This window comes from Cryptomeria japonica, chromosome 11 (genome assembly GCF_030272615.1).
Source record: "Cryptomeria japonica chromosome 11, Sugi_1.0, whole genome shotgun sequence".
Lineage (NCBI taxonomy): Eukaryota > Viridiplantae > Streptophyta > Pinopsida > Cupressales > Cupressaceae > Cryptomeria > Cryptomeria japonica.
The window spans coordinates 486,340,268-486,361,861 of NC_081415.1; the positions used below are offsets into that span (position 1 = coordinate 486,340,268).

General features: G+C 37.2%; 1 protein-coding gene across 1 annotated transcript in view; it reads left to right on the top strand.

The window, feature by feature from the left end:
• LOC131032442 (riboflavin biosynthesis protein PYRD, chloroplastic) overlaps positions 1-3,092 on the top strand; it is a 101,502-nt gene extending 98,410 nt beyond the window's left edge. The window contains exon 3 of the mRNA XM_057963415.2: positions 2,219-3,092. Coding sequence (XP_057819398.2) covers positions 2,219-2,897 — 679 coding nt within the window. The 3' untranslated portion in view covers positions 2,898-3,092. The remainder of the gene's footprint in view (positions 1-2,218) is intronic.
• The last annotated feature ends 18,502 nt before the right edge of the window (positions 3,093-21,594 follow it).

A 21,594-nucleotide genomic window follows, 5' to 3' on the forward strand; every position in this document is an offset into this window, starting at 1 on the left:
AAGGCTAAGTATTGGAGAAAGAGTGAAAATCATGATATACTTAGCCACCAAATTCGAAATTCACGCTCAAAATGAGGATTCTCACTTAATTTCTTTTGGTTTTGCAGGTTTTGGATGAGAGCTAAGGCGGGATTATCGCAGAAAACACAAATGGAGTTTCAAGCCAAATTCAGAATTAAAGACAAGTCTACAAGCAAGGTTCGTCCGAGCATAAAGATGGCCAAAATTTGGCTAAGTATGGGAAGAGATATTATGACAAAGGCCTAGAGGAATTCTTCTTCTAAATTCAAGGCACCAAGAAAGAAACGGTCCTCGGACTTGATTCAAACTTCTTGGGAAATTTCATCCATAATCCCAAACCTATTGGAGCAATCAGGACAACTTCTTGAAGGATTTCATCTCTGGAAGAAATTAAAAGACAAGCTCCCAATCAGAATCAGATGGTGACAAGAAGAAACAAATTTCCATACTTAGACAATTTCTTTACACAAATTGGAGAATTCAAGGAAGATATCCAACACGCTGAGGTGGCGCCTCGTCATCTTCCAACCAATCAGATTGTTCCAAGTCAGCATGTCCAGGTTCAATGAACCTGACTTATCCACAAAAGCTTCTAGAGGGCACACTTCACAATGCAACAACCTTCTATTTTTATTGTTGGTTCATATTTAGCAAGAAGGACAAGTGTCCCCAAATGTAATTTCTCATTGGTTGAAGGGTAGTTAGTTGTAACAAACCCTAATTAGAGTTTTGAGCTTTTAATCTGAGCCCTTGATCATTGTTCGATCTCGACCGTTCATAATTTCTGGACTACTATATAAGGTTGCCTCCTCTCATTTGGAGAGTGAGGTTTTTGAAACATTGTCGCGAGAAGGTCATTTCCAGATAATATATTACTTGTGTGCTTTCTCTTAAGGCTTTGTAATCTCTATTATTTGAATGATTGGCGAGGTTTTTAATTTCTTCAACACAATAGTTTAGAATTTATTTTATGTTGTTAAATGAATGAAAGATTTGATAAGTATTGGTTTATGGTGTATCGCCTCTCATACTTTTGGTGAATGGATGATTTTCATTCATTGTGCAAAGTTAGTCTGAGCTTTCCTTTGTGCATGTTTAACTTCCAAATCATAAGCACTTCTTTTGAAGATTGCACCCACTTTGTGTAGTTGTCGTGAATGAGGCGAAACAAAGTGTGGTTTATTGAGGTCATCAAACCAATACCGTTCCTAGAATTCTTAGGAATAGATTAGAACTTCTAAACCCTTGTCTCCTTTTTAGTTTTTTCGTAATCCAAGTCCCAAATGATAGAGCTTCATTGTCTAAACCTTCATTGTGAATTGAACAATCCAAGTGTAAGTCCCTTTGTGTATTACTAGCAAATCACAACTCCCATTGAGCTTATCCACACGTCAAGACCTAACAAAAGAAACCTTGGAATCGCTATATGATCTTCTAGCAATCTTAGCATTCGCGGTGATTTTTCAAGAGAGGATAAATTATCTTTGGGTACTTTATTCTAATGTTTGGTAGATGATAAAATAGACACCAACAAGTCCTTTAGCAATCCCCTATGTATAAGCTTTTTTATTCCCTAACTAATTTGATTATTCCCACACAATGCTTCCCTTCATAACAATTTCAATTTAAAAAATAATTTTTTTGATTTTCCAGGTTTCATAAAATTTCATGAAAGGCCTCTAGCCTCTATTAATGTTTTTCCTCAAACTCTTTAACAATATCTTAGAAAGCACATAGAGGCTCCAATATTCAAATCAAACATGATAGCATGCTCCCAATTATTTTAAAACCATAAAAAATATGACTTAAAATATACAAAAGAAAATACCTTATTTTCGAGTTTGAATCTAATGGGTATGAAGAAGACATAACAGTCTATGCAAGCGTTCCTAAAGCCTATTATAAAATCAAATCAAAAGAGTTTTCCTCCACAAGTTTTTTCCCAAGCTGAAGCATAATAAAGGTTTTCAAGAAAATTCTCCTTAACCTCTTGAAATGCAAAATATGAATGATCACATTGAATTCCTTTTCTTCAAATTATATAAGCAAGTCTTTTGTCCTAACCTTTCTTCCAATAATAATCTTTTTGTTTTCAAACTCAACAAAGGTAATAATAATCGTTTTGTATTCAAACTCAACAAAGGTAATAGCTATTCGATATTCATTTTCACTTTGCTGTTCTCCTGTGAAATTGTAGGTTATCAATGTCATTGGATGGTGGAATGCTAGATTATCTTGGAGATGGTGCAGTTGAGGAAGGGGGTTACTATTCGGAACTGTTAAAGGAATACGATGGTGTAATTGTTTCAGATTATGTGTTATTTGATAATCCAACACTTCTTTCTTCTGAAGCGGGGGCAAAGCAGCCTCTGAGGATAGTACTTACCAGAAAATTTGACTTTCCTATTGATTCATTTATTTTTAACACTAATCTTTCTCCAACCTTGGTGTTAGCAGATGAGAGAGCTTTTGTAGATGATGTCCAGAATGCTGGAAAACAAAGTGTTCAATCTATGGAGATGCTTCTGAGACAAAAGGGGGTGGACATTATCATACTGAAGAGGCTAGATTTTGATTCAATCCTTGAGGTCTGTAATCAACGTGGCTTATGCTCTGTTCTGCTTGAATCAAAAGGTTTAGCATCTTTTGGCAGTGAGAACTTCTTTGGCAAGCAGGCTTTGGAGGATGAAGCTGTTCAGAAATTAATAATAGCAATTTGTCCTTTTATATCTGGTATAAAGAAGACTCGATTAAATTTTAATATTCCTCCCAGCAAATTGAACAGATTAACAACAAGAATGTCGAAGGATGTAGCATTGGTTGAGGGATGCTTCCTGAAGGATTTCTGTTACACTGGGCATGGGAGAGTACACTGATGGATCTTTCATATCATAAACCAAAAGGGTCAGGAGATACTTGTTCAGTGTGAACATGTTTGTTAATGAACAATTTTAAATCAAACATTTTTTCAAGTTGAAATGTAAATTTTAAAATAGTGGTGATTGTTATTGCATATTATAATCCTATAATGTTGGATCTTCTATGAATGAAGGTTACTGTTATGAGGTAAAGTGTTAAATTCATCTTTTGTAAATTAGCTGTAGAAATGCATGGGTTGTATTCTGTAATATTTTGGTTGAATTAAACATCAAGCCTGGGTTTCAAATACTGTAGGACTTGTACATCAAATGGTCCCCTTCCACTTTTCTATTGGGTAGACAAAAAGACAGGATCAACAACTGACATCAACAACTGTAGACTACCAATCCACACCATTTGATCTGTACAATACTCTAGTTTGTGTTTTTCCTCACCATATATCATCCAAATATTTTCACTGCATTTATAATCTTATTTAAGATATCAAGAAACCATGCTTACCAACACGCATCATTTCAGTATATTAATATACATTCACTGAAGAATATTAACAAACCAGAAATTACAATACTTTTAAAATGTAACTTATACTCTAATAAGACTATTGTAGGCCTTCTTCCACTTTAAGGGGTTCTAGCAACTGAAATGGGTTCGCACAGAGAACTATTAGTCACATGGTGGGAAAAGATTTAGTTGGATGAGGCCTTGTCCAAGTGACTCTTGTCTTGGAATGTTCTTATAAAGAACCTGCTGTTAAATAGAACACAAGAATAAAAAGTAGAGAATTCTGCACCATGATTATGAACTAATGTGTAAATGGTTGTCAAATTTATGCCTCTGGGTTCCAATGGGCAAAATACAAAGCACTTGTCTCTTATAATACTACTGCATCGCCTCATGTTACACAACATGCAATATCAACATACTACCAACATATTTAATAATATCTACAGCCAACTCAGCACAAACAACTAACTAACCACCAACTAACTGCTAATAGCTGCTCGCTTTCACCCAAGCTATGACAGTTAACTAACTGGCAGACCAGCTGCTAGCAGTTAGCTAATTCAGGAGACACTTGTTATACAAGTAAGTTTCTATCTAATGTTGATTTTTCCTCACCTGATAAACGTGGGATATTAAATTTGCTTCACTACTTTGTTCTCTTTTTCACCACTTGCATAACCTCATTCATTCTTCTGTTGTCTCCACAGCATCAGTTTCATTCCATTTCCACTGTTTTGCATTGTTTCTGGAGAATGGATCATTGAAAATTGGTGAAATAAACAATGCTTGTATTCTTAGAAGAACTGTTTGAATACGAAGAGCTATACTCCACTTGTCCTAAGGTATATGCAACCAAACTTGTCAATGTTGGGGTTGCAAATCTTGTCAGAAAGAAAGCAGACCTTTGGTGCCCCCATTGGATATTCTTCAGGGCAAAATGTTTCCAACTTAAAATCACCCACTTCATAAAGAGACTAAAAGGAGCCAAGAATTATTACATTGAAATATCATAAATTATCCTCCACTGGAGAAGCACTTATACCAAGGGCTGGTGCACTGAGAAAACACAGTGTTTCCCATTGTACATACACTCTTGTTAACGTGCAACCAGTTTCACCCTCAGTTACAGATTCAGTGTTGATGTGGCACTGGTGGTTCCCTCGAACTCTCTGTCCTGTCTCATTAGTGCACTTATGATCAATTACTCCATTTTCCAGATGAAATCACTTTCCTGCATACACTATTGTAGCCATTTTGGTTAGAGCTCAGAAAATATTCCCTGCTGCCCCTGCAAATAATACTGTCTCCAACTCTGTAATGGTTACCCCAAAATCCACTTCTAAATGAAATCACAGCTATAAAGTAATTCTGTCAAACACTTTGCTTGCAGTCCCTAATTTCTCTGTTTTGTGTTACAACCCTTATAACTCCGGAATGGTTTGTTGTATTGTTTTTTTGTGCCCTTTTAACAAGGATCTATGCATGTAACATGAATATGAAAATGAAAGCATAAACACACAACTGAAATAACCAACACACTGTATTTATAATGATTTTCAGATTAAGTGCGATATTGGCAATGAAACAACTCACTAAATACTCCAACAATAGAATAGCATGAATATTGTTTTCAAAGAGTGATGGCCTGGGCCATAGCATTAGGCTGCTGCTAACAAAATGCTACAGTACGCAGCTGCTACAGTGATGTTGCTACAGTGACGCGACTGCTACAGTAATATTTTATCTTCAGTCAGTCCAAAGTCTTCATATATCATCCCCTCAAAGTGGCATAAGCATCGGACAAATGGAGAAGAAGTTATGAGCAAAACATCCAATCTGCCTGTAGCTAGAAACGTGCCCAAACTGCCTGATAATGAAGCTGGTAGCAATGGATTCCAAAGGCCAAACCCCAGGGGAATGACGTCTAGAATGTCACAAGAAAGGATAAACGTCCTCTGATGCCAAGAACGGGTCTGCAACTCATTGCATCAATTTCTTCTCATATCCAACATATCTAATGAAGCCACAAACGCTTTCTTTTATTCTCTTTCCAAGGGTCGACTCAACTCTCATCGGCAATGTGGGATAAAAGATGAGCAATATAAAACATATATTAAAATATTCACTTATGTCTCCCTTGAGTATAGATCCCATAAAATAAATATTAGAGTAACACTTTAATATTTCACAATTAAATTAAATGTTACTTTAATAAAACTTCAGGCATTAAAATGTATTAGCAGTCGGACTCCGAATAATGCGAGTGATAGCTCGTCGGAAAGCTCTCACCAAGGAGTATCAAATCCAAACACCAAAACTGGCCTCCACTATGTCCCGCTGACTTACTAAAAATAGTAAGTATGCCTGAAACTGAGTAAATCAACTTCGTTTCGGCCCAAACTGGAAATGACTAGGCCAAAACACTCCAGGATCCCCTTAAACCCTTCGTTAGCCCTCGGGGCCATGTAGAACAAGGCTAACGCACATACACTTGTTCAACTGCTAAAGTGGGGACATTACAAACTCTAAGCAACTTGTCCTCTAACCTCTGTGCAGGTAATTCTTCTGGCCTTAAACTTCACAAGCTTGCTTTTATTCTTACTGCATACAAATAAATGCTCACTTAATGGGTATTACCATTACCATAGATTTTCCATGCAATGATGATGTTTGAAAAACAACAATAGCACCTCCTAGGTAAGATAGAAAGAAATGTATTTATTCACATCTATTCATTTCATAATGAAGTTATTTCAGATTTATTCTTTCCAGGACCAGTATTTTAAGCCCACAGACAAATTTGCATTTTTTCAAGATAGAAAGTAAATTTGCATTTTTGTACAGGACATGAGTTTTTGAAGTTGCATAGAGAAGGGGATTTTAATAGTTTAAAACTTTGAATCCTAGACATTGTATTCAACCAAAAGCCCTTCTCAATCAAAAATCACTTCAGGCCTAATGATTGATACACATTCCCTCATACTCACTTCACACTGCTTCATGCATCATACATCATGGCTATTTAGTTGGTAGAAGCATTCATTAAAATGGCTTAAATTTCCAAATGTGTAAGGTGCAGATTCATTCCAGAGAGCTTGTAGTGCATGTACACCATCCTGCACAATATGTTTGACAGGAGATTTGAGCCACTTTAGACTTCTGATAAACAAAGCACCATCAGCTATGGAACTTTGATTATGGCATTTGTCTTTTAACCGATTCTCAAAAGTAGGTCTTTGGAGGTAAAGATTGAGTTTCCTCTGTAATACGACCAATCATTTGTCCAAACGATCAAGGACAAATCTATATTTTTTTTATGTAGTAGCCTTTCCCATTCGGTATTCTAAGAAAATGATATATCAATGCAGTTTTGTTTTGTTTGTGAGCTTTTTGACTTGTTGCTTGACTTGGTAGTAATATGTTCTGATATTTGTCACCATTCTTTGCAGATGGCTTAGTTAATACATATTTGTTTGTTACATTTTCTTTTCTCTCAAGAACTTGTATGCCTAAATGAGCCAGGAAAAGGTTTTCATGCGTATCTGTCTGGTCAGTTAGTTTATTTAGTCCATTTCAGTGCAACCAGTTAAGTAATCAGCCTCAGTTTCAGCAATGCTTACAACACCTCTTACCTTGAAAATAAAATCATTAAACTATGAAATCACACGCCTTTGCATACCAGCAGTAACAGCGGCTTTCCTTGTCCTTGTACCAAGTCCTCCACAGTAGTAAACTGAATAATTTTAAGCATTCTTTGCCGTATTACCTCCACTTTGCATGGGCTCTATTGGGACTGGTAAAAAATGATAAGTTTAGAGTTTCATTCTGTCTTCTAAACCCATTAAAACCCTAATGGTTCATTATTTTGGCCTGTGTTCTAATTTCTCAGTGACGTGATCACTGGTTGCAAGTAGTCTTAGTTGCAACTTACGGTTTCTTATACGTTTGTACAACCGGCCCCATATGTTAGAACCTCAAATATTACCCTATCATTACTTCTTATGTGTGCGCTAAGGCCTTTTAAACCCTTTATGTTCCTAATCCATGACCCCTTACCCCCTCATGTCCCTACTGAGGACCAAGTGTCCATGTGCATAAAAGTTTCTTTAAAGTCCTGGACCTCGTCAGTGGAGCTCCCACTATCGTTGGGTGCCTTCCCAATGACCCAATGACATAAGGCTTTTAGGTCGTGGAGCGGGAACCTTAGCAACCTTTGTTGGAGACAAAACTGTCATTGGGAACTCTTTTGGGCCCTAGTGACCCAACAAATTAAAGTATGGTGGTTTTATGGAGTAGGTGCTTTATGGTTCATCATTGAGGCTTCCATTGTTGTTGGGTGCTCTTGCGAGCCCCAACAATCCAATGATCTAAGGTGAAGCGACATGAAGATGTGTTGGTGGGCCCAATTTCGATGGGATTTCCATTGTTGCTAGGTGCTCTTTTGAGCCCTAGCTACCCAGCGAATGGATGCTTTTGGTTGGCTCAGACCTCGGTAGGACTTGCACTATCGTTGGAACCTCTTTTGGGCTCCAATGATCCAGTGAGTATGGAATGGTCAAAAGTTCCCAGAATGGTGGGCCTGTGTCATTGGCAAGAGTATAACTATTGTTGGAGCCCTTTCAAAGCTCCAAAGATCAAATGATAAAGACAAGATGACAACTAGGCTTATGTAGTAACATGTGTGGACGATGAGGTGGAAATTGAGTGGTCAACTCGTTGGAGCTTTGCCTGTCGTTGGAACATCTTTTGGGTTCCAACGACCCAACAACATCACAAAGTACTGACTGCTAAAGCATTGGTGGAATGTATATGTATCGTTGGGAGCTCTTTCGAGCCCTAGTGACCTAGCAAGCTATTTATGAGGAAAAGTCACTTCGGTGTGAAAATTCAAACTTGATCGATGACCATGGATTTTTCTTGATCAACAACAGAGGTTTAAACTTGGCAACAACTGCACTACCCATATTGGAGCTCGCATGATCGAGCATTAATGCATGTTGATGAGTGTTTTAAATGAGAATAGTTATCAAATTGTGCTACAAAGCAATTGTGAATTCCTCAGAGCTTCTATCAAGAAAACAATGGAGAGATAAAAGGCTTTTTGTGTGGTGCAAGGTAAATTTCAAAGTGATTTTAAAGTAGAATTGTGGCACTTGTTAAACAATAAGTTACCTTAAAGCTTGCTTTATTGTTTTCCTAGTTTCATTACTTCCCTCAAAGGTTATTAGTACTGCAAGTTAGGGTTTGCAGTTTAATTTTTGTGCCAAAACTAGAACCTTAGTTGTCATAGACTTCTAGGAACCATGAGTGGAGAAAAGAAATTGTAATCCTTTTGTGCTAGATATAATATGTTGTGCTCTATTAAGTTTCCTAAAACCCTAGTACAAATGGCTAGCTCTTCCCAACCTAACCCCAAAAGACAAAAGAAAGCTAGAGATGCCAACCAAGACTTAATTGAGAAGATGCTTTGTTCAAGATCAAGGCCAAGGGAGTCGCAAAGGATTAAGCCTCATTTGGAATGGTTTGAGGATGTCCAAAAGGGGCTCAAAGATCCTTGGACTCTGGATCGAGGATATGAATTATTTGGGTATCATTACAAGAAAATGTTCATAAACATCCCAATTTGCAACCCTTGTAGATTAGGCCTTGGGAAGCTAGTAGTACCCAACGTATTTGTTAATTTTGAATTTATGAGGGTAATAACTAGCATGCGCCTGGGAGGAAGACTATCTGCAATGCACTTGGGGAGTATTTCATAGTCATTAGTCGGGATCACATATGTCAAGTCTTTACCTTAGAGACCGATTGTGACATGAAGCTTAGCTAGGGCACACTTTAGGAAGAATATAACAAGCTGGAGAATGATTACAAGAGGAAGTGGTTGCCCCACCATAGGCCTAGGTTGGATGGTAAATTGCGATAGTTTGCTGATAGTGATAAGCCCCTATTCAATTTTAAGTTGTATGAAGAATATTTTGAGAAAACATACTATTCAGTATGTCAAGCCCTGGGCATTGATGCTTCTGTAAACATGGATATAGTTCCTATGGTCCTCACAACTGATATACAAAGTTATGATATTAGACCTTTCGATTATGTTTAATATCTTGGTGATGAGATTAATAAAGGATCAACTTCCATTAAGAATATCTATGAATCATTGTTTTTAAACATTATTCATTGCTGATGCATTTTATTTTGTACAAAGGATGGGAGTATGAGATGTGGAAAGAGTAGTGACGTTTTCACACATCACCTCATTGCAAATGGGGATCCCCACTTTTTCGCTTCTCAGCTTCGGTGTCTTAGTTTAGGTTGTCTTCAAGCTTGGCAATGGTCATGGTTGTTATCCTTTGCTAGTGAGGGAAGGTATGTTGTGTGAATGTCGGGATTGAGGGATGTTGCTAAGTTGCTAAGTTGCAATGTTGTCAATGTTGTTAAAGTTGCTATGTTGTCAAAGTTGTCAAGTTGGTAATATGATTCAGGATGTTCTTTGGAATGGATTGTCAAGTAAAGAGTAGCAAGTTTGGTTGTAGTTCTGTTAGGAACTGTAAGCACAATACCCCAAGGTCATGAACTACAAGTTCGCATTGTGTAGGACCTAGGTGGCTAAGTAATGTCAAAATGTGGCTAAGTCTAGACTCAACCCCCTCATTTCACACATAAATTTATTTAGGACCAAGGGGGTTAAGTTGTGCATTGGTGTCAAACCCTACCTTAGGTTAATCATTCAAAAATATCTAAGTATGACTTCAAGGGGCTTCAATCAACATTTTGTGCATGCCTACCCTCTATATGCACTCTAACCTTAGCACCTACCTCTCTTGTGCCTAGGGTCATTTTAGTGAAAGTCAACTTGACAAGCTCATTCTACAAATTTGCACATGGGGATTACTTCCACCCAAGAGGGGAAAATCATCAAAATTTGTCTAAGGACCACCCCCTTTGAGTGTGTACACATTAGTGCAAGGGTAGTACCAATATGCACCCTTGTTGTGCAAAGCAACGCCTCCAATGCGCTCATGATGACTTGTGTAGACCATCCATCCTATGCGCTCAAGCCCTAGATTTGTGCAAGCAAACCTTTAAGATGCGCTCCTGAAGAGGTTGTGCAATGACCTCCTCCATTTGTGCCCCATTCATATTATGCAAGGCTATAATTAAAATGCACTCACCTTTAAATTAAGCAATCGAACCTATCAATTCACTCAAGGAGGGAAGATAGGAAATTTTTTGTCTAAATTTTGTGCAATGGCAACACCTATATGCGCTTAGTGTGTTGTACATGCTAGACTCTTGGATGTGCTCATCAAGGGGAGTCGTGCAAGACAACCCCTAAATTTCGTCACACACACTCATTTGTGTAGATTAACCTATGAATCCCACCCTAATTTCTTGGTGCAAGATAAATTCTTGGATGTGCTTAGTATTTTGTGCAAGGAAGGGACTCATGCACCCATGGGTGGAGATGAAAGAGGTGTTTTGAGTGAAAGTTAGAAGCCAAGAAGTGAATAAATCAATTTAAATCAAGTTCATAGCCTAGACCTAAGTGCGAACAAGGCTCCCAAATGCACTCTTCAACATCAACTTTATGCATTTGACCTTCTAAATCCCGTCCTTGTATCTTTGTTTGTGCAGGTTAGCACTTGATTTTCACTCCCCATTCATGTAGGCCTCCCTTTCAATTGTGCTCAACACAAAAAATGTTAATTTAACCTGTTTGAATCCTCTATGCAAGCCTTGGCCTAATATGCACCAAGGTGGGAGGAGGTGGAAATTAGGTCTAGAATTATATCTTAATCAATGAAATCGAGCCTTGGAAGATATGAATTAGACCTTAAAGCATTGAGAACTAAGACCTAGAGACAATAACAAATCATACCTAGATTGTGAAAAATAATTATAACTCAGAGTAGAGGTAATTAAATCTGAGTAAGGTATTTGAATTGTGAAGGAGGGCTTCACTAGACCTTCATTTATATTACCCTCTTGACAAACAATCATGATGATATCCTTACCCGACTTGTTGTGCAAGTTAACCCTTTAAATGTGCTCATATTTTTGTGCATTCACACTTCTAAAACTTGCTCAAAAAACAAGCCTTAGGTCGACCAACTTTAGGATGAATTTCAAACGATGAAACTAATGCTTTAAAGCCCTAGGTCGAATTATGGCGGGATTGTGAATTTCAAAGGAATGGAAGAAGATATTAAGGGGAGAATAAATTCATTCCAATACCAATTTGTTTCAATTCCAAAACAAATTAGGGCAAGCAGGGGTAGAGTAGACCTGCAAATGGGGAACATAATTTAGACATTAGGCGAAGTCCCATCACTATTTTGTAGGGGCTTTTGATTTAAAGGGGTTTGTGAAAAGATTGATACCATCTAAATTTGTTTCTTTTACTGATTTGACATAAGGAAGAAGATGAATCAGATCTAAGAGAAGATGGTGGATCAAAACACTTAACATGAAGATTTAATTCCAACAAAAAGGAGGATATCAAGGCATGAGGGAGTGCAACAACTATGGGAAATCAAGAAAGTTCAAGGCCTGAAACATGGGCGCAATTGCAAACCACCCTTGTAATCCCACCCTTTGACCTTTCATGTAAACATTCAAGAGGAATTGCATATCCTACACAAAATCTTGCCTAAGGAGGGCACTAATCCACTACACCCTTGCAATTGTACCCTACTCAAAGAGCTGTGACTAGGATTAATGCTCAAGGTAGCATGGAGGTTAAGCTTCAAGTCAAGGAAGAGGTTGTGCATTACATACAATGAGATCAAAGTGTAAGACTTCATCAACAAGCACAATAATGTTATACAAGGCTAACATCAAAGTCTTCATCATGATGGAGGGGATGCACTTTGTGACATCAACACCATCACTATCCTTAGGACTTCAAGTCAAGATGGAGAAAATGCAACATGAGGACGATGAAGGCTCAACACATTTGAAGATGGATTTTGAAGGACCTCACACCAAGAATAAACATGAAGGAAACTTTGTAATTACCTTGAATTTCCTCTAGAAATCCAAGGTTAAACAAAAAAGGATCAATAGGGATTTCTTTCCTATGAAGGACTCTACACCAAGATAGGGCACTTGGAAGGACGTCAGTTACACATGAGGATATCCCTACATCAAGCATAAGCATCACAAAGTCTACATCCAACATCATTAAGGTGGAAATGCAACACAAGGATGTGGATCAAGCAACATCAAGGTATTCAAGATTAGTCCATAATAAACCTTTTGTCACCTTCTGCATCATCCATATTAATTAGGTTCTATGCCTAACTAGGGGCATATCCTCGACCTAGTGATGAGATTGGATCCTTGACATTGCATGTTAACATCACTTTTATACCTTCCTTTTTTTTTGCTCGTGACCCGCAATAAAGTTTCACATGTATCATCGATCCGCAATAAAGTTTCTATTTTCTCCACAAGAAGCATCCATTACATGGAGTGAGATAAGTTCCAAATGAGACATGAACAACATTTGGGCTTCAACAAAATCAATCTTTTGGGTAGACCGACTAGTGGGACTGGTGATCCTATTTGCCTTATTAAAATGTCTATCCTTTATTCGTGATCAAATCAAAAACTTTAAACATCCGTGGCATGAGGATTTCATTGTCTGTTGGTTTTAGGTCTTTTGTTTTTCTTTGATTTTTGTTCTTTTGGTGACATGTTTCCTATGCTTCTCAAGGATGTCTATGGACTAGAGTGGTTGGGATGGGCCATGTTCATTTGATTTTTACTTTCCTTGTGGATTGCTCTCTAGTAACGCTATGGCTCATCCGAGGATATAGTGGCCTATGACCATCAAGGACATAATGAGTCTGGTGTGAACATGGGCATTCCTTGTTTGAAAGTGTCTTATCTCCATGCAAATGGTATGCCAACTATCTAGGTCAAAACCATATCTGGATGGTCATAACCATTTGCCATAATAAGCTCAATGATGATAAATGCACAAGAGCTCGTCACTCTCATATCTTCTGCCTTCCATCGTTCCCTCCATTGCCTCCCCTTTGACCTTCATCTCACATAGTCCTGCATTATTTGACTTGAGTATAAGGACACACCAAAAATACTAGGGGCATGCATTACATTTCACATCCATCCTAGATCACCACACGTCAGTCATGCATATATAAACATATCATATAACATACATCTTGCATCCACATAGGTTAGCACATAATCATCATAATGCATCATCATCTATATTACTTAGGTAATGCATGCATATCCACATAATATCAATGTGCATCCATCATGATAAAACATACATATAAAGTAAGCCATGCATCATCATTTGGAATAGGTAGAGTCATCATAAAGAAGTCATATAGCATCATAATTGCATCACATGAACATCATAGGATGCATAAAGAATCGTGACATCATATAGAACATCATCATAGGAATGCATGCATATAGTCGCTACCTAGAATAGGTATCATCTCATATATATCAACAATAATGTGTCACATACAATTATGTCAAAATCATAATGGCTACTGAGAGCCCAAAATCACCCTAGGTGTTTGCATATCATTGTGCAACAAAAAAAGTTGATACAAAATCTAGACTGGATGGAGCTATGATGAATTCCCACCCTCAAAAAAGCTCATCTCGAAGGTATCTAAGCCCCTGATGATGGTTCGACCCTTCTTGTACCCATTGTTGGTGATGATGGTGGTCTCCCTTTCCTTCCCTTGTTGATCCTACCACTCCTTATGGCCCTACCCCTCTACCTCTATCTCCATCACTCTCCCCAACCATGCGACAACTCTTGCACCATCTTGTAGTGCCTCGCCTGATCAAACCATCTCATCCCAGCTGACACATTCTCCTTGGATCTCTAAGTCATCTCTAAATACTTGGCACCAAATCAGCCAACAATCATAGCAATATTGAATCCACAACTTTATTAGCCTCAATAGCTTTATTAGCTTTATCAACTTCAACAGTTTTATCAACTTTATCGGCCACATTTGTGTATCATGTTTTCTACTTTAGCTTTATTGGCTTTATCAAATTTATCAACCAAATTTGTTTATCACATTTGTTGCTTCTCTATCACATTTGTTGCTTCAGCTTTATCAGCTGCAATTGTCTATCACATTTGTCGCTTCAGCTTTATTAGTTGCATTTGTCTATCACATTTGTTGCTCTAGCCCTAAAAATCTATTAGCTTTGCTAGGCATGCACCCATAGAAACCATGAATACAGTTTGTGAGGAGATCCTTCCCCCAAGCTCCTATTTATAGGAGTTGTAACCCTAATTTCTTGTGTTACCCCTCCCTAGTCCTCGTGATCCCCCATGACCTATTGTTGGTCCGTTTTTTGCCCATATAACCCTATCTTTACCTTTTTCTTGTTTATTCGATTCTATCTCTTGTTGAGAGATTGCCTGGACCCTATCGCTTCTTTTGCACCCAATCTCTCGAGAGGGCGTACCACCTTCGTACTGGAGCAAAATCTGCGTCTCAGTTAATCTATTCTTCTTTGGAACAACGCGATAAACTACATTGTCTCAAAGAGGGACAAAATGTAGACACCTTTAATTGTCCTAGCCTAATTAAATAATAATTTTTATTTATTTAATCATCCCCTTTCTTCTATTGACTAATGATTTTTTATTTGTTTAATCAATTCACTTATCCTCTTCTAACCCTTTTTCTATCCCGATTTAAATAAATGTTTTTATTTATTTAAATTCTTTTTTTTGCCAAATTAAAAAAAATTATTTATTTAATTTATGTGTCCCTCTATTAATTCAATAAGTTATTTAATTTATATAATTAATTCATTTATCTTTTTCCCCTCATTTATCTTAACCACTCCCTTTATTTTATTATTTCCTCTACCTACCTTTCAATCTTAGTCGACCATCTTTCATCCCACCTTTGAATCCTATATGTCTGTTTTTAAGATGTTCCCTATATAAGAGGCTTCCTCCTCTCTCTTTTCAATCAATCAACCTTGGAGCATACTTATATTATGTCGGATTGACTTCAGCATAAAATCTGAGAGCAAACATATCAAAGCAAGATCAATGGAAATAGTAGAACAATGAAGATCAAACCCATGTGAATGTGTGAAGGTATTATTTGAGTTATTTTATGATTTTGCATGTTTGATGGTTCTTCATTGATGTGTTGTTGAATTTTATTGTATATCTAGGGTTTAGTGGTTGGAATTAGGGTTTGAAATTGAGTGGTTCAAATTTAGCATATACAAAATGAGAAGTGGAATCCATTTAAGCTCGTGACTTCTGGCTAATTCTATGCGCTTCCTTGCCCTTTTGATAGCTGCATGATAGTTGTAAAGGGAATGTGGCTCCTTCTTCTTGAGTTCATCTTTAAGTTTCTACCATCTCTGTGTCACAAATTCTAACACATCATTGTCCATTGCATGTGCCATCCTGTCATACATAGTATAAATTTCCCCTTGGCTGTCAATATTTTCTATTGAACAACATATTCGCTAGTCAATAGAACCCATTCATTAAGGATAGTATTTGAATTGTTAAACTTTTCTCTAAGGACTAAAGTTGTCTTTTCAATGTCTTTGTAGCTAACCATTTGTTTCCCCTTGCTTTCTTTATTTTTCCTTTAAGACCAAATGGCTCTTATTTGGACATCTCTGCCATATAAAAGAGGGTTTCAGTTAACATTATAGGACACAACAAGATTATGTAAGTAGAACTCACATAATGAGTTCTACAAATCTAGGGTGGATGATTGAAAAACAGTGAAAAATTCTCTATAAGTGACAAGAAAAAGGTAGGTCCAAATACATTTGCATAAATTGAAAACTTAATAACTGCTCCCTAAGTAATATTGTGTAGAATCTTGCTAGAGCTTTGTAGTTAAGGATTTGGGTGACCATGTGGCCATGGTGTCTACCTTACTTTTTAATCTTGCAATCTTTGTCTCTTTCTCTTGTATCATTTCCTCGAATTTCTGTTGCAATTGTGCTTTCCCATCCATCATCTTATTTTCATGCAGTTGTAGCTGCTTGACTTGCTTCCATGATTTTAATGCAATAGTAGGCCAAGATATTGTGGAGGAAATATGAGGAACTTAGATACCGTGGGAAATTTCTATAACATGTTCAGTGACTCTTGCAAACTCTCCATTCACAATTTTTTCAATTATTTTTTTCAACTCTTTAGCAGCAATTTCTGCTAGTCTATCCAAATCAGTGTCCTCCTGCACAATCACTTCCTTCTCCTCAACTGTCTTTACTTCTTCTTCTTGTTCACCTACATTATGCATCTCAATTTCTTTTATTTCTTCCTCTCGTTCTTCCACATTTTGCACTTCAATTTATTTCATTACCACCTCTTGTTCCTCACCTTGGAGTTGTGTCATTTCTATCAAAACCTCAACATTTTCATCTAGCCAATATTCTTTGGATTTGTCAAAAGATTCAAGATTAGTTCAAGGGAGGCTTCTTCCCCTCCTATAATGAGTGGTCGTCTTTGGAGCAAGTACTCCCTTTCACTACTAATTTCAGAAGTAATTTCGAGAATTGTATTAAATTTTTTTTACCCTACCTAGCACCCCCTTTTTCTTTCAACCTATGGGACTTTCTAGGTGCTTTGACTATAGAATTTTTCTTTTTCAACTTTATTTCTGCCTTCATGGAAGTAGACAATTCTTTTTTAATTAATTTGAAGGCAACAAATGGTGGCTTATCTAGAACATCAGTGGTGGTAGTGACTTTTTTGTTTTGCATTGCTAGTTGTTGCTTTACGTTAGAGAAATGAGGTTTCTTCTTCAATACATTAAACACAAGGGGAGACTCTAGTTTCATCTTTTTTTTTAACAACAATAGATTGTTCCTCTAGGACCTTTTGTTTTGCTACAGACCCCTCATCTATTAGATAATATTTTTTCTTATTGAGGGTTTTGACTTTTTTATGGAGGAGGAATAGGTTTTCCTTCTAGTTTCATCATCTTAATAAAGTAAACTTTTTCTTTCCCTCGGCTAGGTGTAGTAGCAAGGGTTTTCTTCTTATATTTATGCTACTGTTTTTTCATAGAGTCCTTCCCTTGCTCTTACTCTATTTCCCTTTTGAATGTTTCTTAGCTTGCTTAGTTTTAGGTGTCGACGTGGCTTTTTGGGATAATTTATGGCCTCTAGTTTGGTTGCAAGAGGAGTAATTTCAAGTTCCTCTGCTTATTTTTCAAAGGGTTCAAACTTAGGGTTTTTAGAGGAGTAAGAGGTGTCTTCCTCCTCAGAGGAGGTAAACTTTTATTGTTATGTATCACTCAATTATTTGCTACTCTCCCCTTTCTCCATATTTTTTCCTCTAACCCTTGATTTTCTACCACTGGGGCCTAAATTTAGATGTTTAACCCTTTTTAATTTCACAAACTCTCCCAAATTCATATCTGGAAAGTATATACTCAAACTTCTTTTAACAAGTAGAGTAATTGTTTAGGATGAAAATGGAACAAGGCAAATCTCTAACCAAGACCTACTTTCACTAAAATATTAGAATACAAAGCCATAAAAGGGGTGATTGCATTTGAATAACTCTTGTCAAATAGATTCAAATGATACCTTAGGGATTTTATTCCTTTGTCGCTTTAGAAAGTATAGAGTTGCACCCATGTCTGGAATTTGAAGTTGATTTCACTTAGAGTGTCTTAATCTTCCAACTACTCCACACCAACCTAGATATGACCTCTTCAGACCTAGAACTATTTTTTTGTCAAATCTGGAGTTGTTTCCTAGGGCAAGGTGAAGCAGTCACCGGTTAGGAGGGACCTCAAAGAGATCAGTCCAAACTGGTCAGCAAGAGTAAACACAACGGAGACACAAGGACATGATGGAGGCAATGCAAAACAGATTGAATTATATCATGAAAATTGTTTACAACCAATCGGTAACAACCGGGTTACAAAAACCAGCTCACATGCTTGCTAAAACATGCTCAAAATACATAACAAGTCACAACTGGGACCTCAAATCTTAAGATCTATCTTCTATGCTCAGTCTAACTTCTTGATTCCATTCTAATGCTTTATTACAATGATTTATACGATCCAAGGGATCCGGTCGGCCCAAAAAGGGATCAAAACCCGAAGAACAAGACCTAACGTGTAAAACCAACAAGGTCAGCCTCCGCCAAAGAAATTCCTTCGGAAAATCTAAAGGATGAAGTGTAGATCACGAGGAAAGGTCGACCACATGCTACAGAACAGTGGAATCAACGCTCAGGCTCTGCAAGCTACGGAAGGGGATCTGGTAGATCACCAATGCAAATAGGTCTAGGCAACCGATAACAAAAAACTATCTCGGAAACCGGTAGCGATAACTTGCCGTAAAACGATCCAAATGCCCCACGGTTTGGGAATAAGGAAGATGATCAAGTCTTCAAGCAAAATCCAACTCCACAAGTCCGGTGAGCCAAATCTGGGACACACAGAAAGAAATGTTGAAACTGCAAACATAAAGCAAAACAAAAAGGAAATATTTTTTGGTTGATGCAAGATTGCTATGAATCGGGGATGCTCCTGCATCACAAGGTCACCCATGGTGCCCTTGTCTACATAGAGGTTTCCCCACACACCTTTGTCCAAAATGTCCTTGTCTGAAGTTGGTGTGGTGCTTTGTCTCTATTCCCTGGATTCCCTATGATCCTCCTATCTCCACCGAGGACTTGTAGCTGCACTTGCAAAATAGAAAGAGGATAGGGTTGTGGATATATATGGGTTTGCCTTAGTCAATCCCTTGTTTTGATGATTTCCACCTCCACAAATAACTGATATTAAATTTGGAATAATGTGTGTGCTCTTGAATCTTAAGTTTGTCTAAGATTGCTACAAGCTAAAGTAAATAAATGCAAATTAGAGTCCTACTCAAATATGTTAGAGAAAAACCCTAAAATGATATGATTGTATGCAACATGAACTAATGCATAAATCACATGACTTGAATGGTAACGTATCATATTTAAAGCTCAATTGTAGAAATATGAGAATAACATGAAATCATACCAAATCCCTTAGGAAGAGGTACAAGCCAATCATCAGTCAACAATTCCCAATTATCTTCAAACATCTCTTGAAGCCTTCATGGTTGATGAATGTTGATGAAAATTTGATGATGGTTGATTTAAAGATCTATAATTTCTCCTAAGCGCAATACTTTCACTTCATAAGGATATCTACAATTTTGCACCTTCAATTGTTTAATGCTAGATATTACAAATGTGGAAAATAATTGCTTTACATATGAGGTTCTAGGTTTAATTTGATAATTGAGAGACTTAGATTTATTATTGTTTCACACGGAGCTAAATTTGAATAGGATAGGACCCACATATTATCCTCTTAAATTTCAAGGAAAAAAGTAGTGGACAAGGTGGCTTGGAGCGACCCTGTCCCAACAATATCAACCTAAATTTTTAGGAATGTGAGATAATAGGATCCTAATGCCGAAAATAAATTTGTGCAAAAATATATAATGTTTAGATAAGGGAAACATGTTTTGAGATTTGAAATGGGGTAAGACTTATAGTAAATTTGTATAATTAAAAGATAAAGGGCACACTTAAAATTAAGGGCCCAAATGAGAGAGTGATGAGGTTTAAATTAAGAAAGGACTCATATTCTTAAATTAATTATTAACTAAGTGCATATGAAGGTCCTTTAATGCATAGTATAATGAGACATACTAAAATGAGTGCTAATAGAGTGTGGATTTGTGCACTATAATTAAAGGTTTACAATTTAGAACACTACATTTATCCCTCACTTTAGCGGTCATACGACACAACGTCAATATGCAAACTAAAGTACAGAAAAGTAAACATTCATGTAAAATGGATATTTCCACAAGTGTCAAACAAAGCCCCCAGTGTAGCAATACTTGCAATAAAACATTAGGAACTGCATTCTATAAAACTACTTTGTTAGTTGAAATTAAAAAATTCCTAGAATACTTACTAAGAGTGATGAAATTTGAGGGTAGCTATATGCCCCCTATTTCTTCTTGCTAATTAGGAGGTGTAAATAGGGTATCATGTACATACCACTTCGAGTTGTGCAAGGTAGTTGATGAGAAATGATTTCAATGAGAATTGATATAAAATCAGAAATACTCATAAATCATTTGGTAAGAAAGAGGACTGAATCATAATTCCAATGCAACAAACGACATGTAAATCAATGTTCTCTGGCTCAAGATATGAAATAATAAGTAAAACATACGAAATTAGGGTTTTTAAAGAACTTACGTTTAAATAGTGTCAAATCCACTATTCATTTGTCTGATTCAACATTTTTCTTTAAGTGTAGAGAGGTATACCAAGGTGAAGATGCCAAGTAGATGGCCAAATCAACCCATGAGGATGGAGGTCCTAAGTTAGTCAACCAAGGAGGGTGTTCCGCTAGACGAGGTAGGCTAACCAACCCTGTTATGTGATTTCATTACTTTCAAGATGTTGTTTTTGCATGTAACCCTAGGTGATCATGTGGACCCCCTAGATTGAGCACCATGGTCGCACCTTGCTCGCACCATGGTCCCATCTAGATGCCATGGTCCCATTTGGGTGCCATGGTCCCACATGGGTGCCATGGTCCCACTTGGGCACCACGGTCCCACATAGGTACCATGCTCCCATTTGGGTATCATGGTCCCAAAACAAGTATCGTGAGGCATCTAAGCGGTTACGACAATGATGACAGATAAAATGATAGAAATGATGTTGATAGAAATCTTTGATTATCCTATTTGTAGGAGCTACCAACTATGTAGAAACATACTAAACGTCCTTTGTACACATTTCTTCGTAGTCAAATTACAAAGCTCAGTCAAGAGGAGAATAATTTTCTCCAATATCTAGGATTCTTCTGGTTATACCACATGCCCAATATGCAGTATAATGAGACTATACTTACGGTTTTCATGGAGTGATGCACCTCTACCTTCCATCTTTGGATGAGGGAGATGACAATCACTTTGGAGGATGTTTACCATATCCTATGACTAGTAGTGTAGGGAAAGACTATGAGTATGGTGACATCATGTTTGCCATCTATTGCAGAGGAGGATTAGGCTTATTTTATTCATAGAGTGACACCCAAAGATCCTAGAGGATGGATCCTCATACAATGGCTACTGCCTACTACCAGATATATTCCA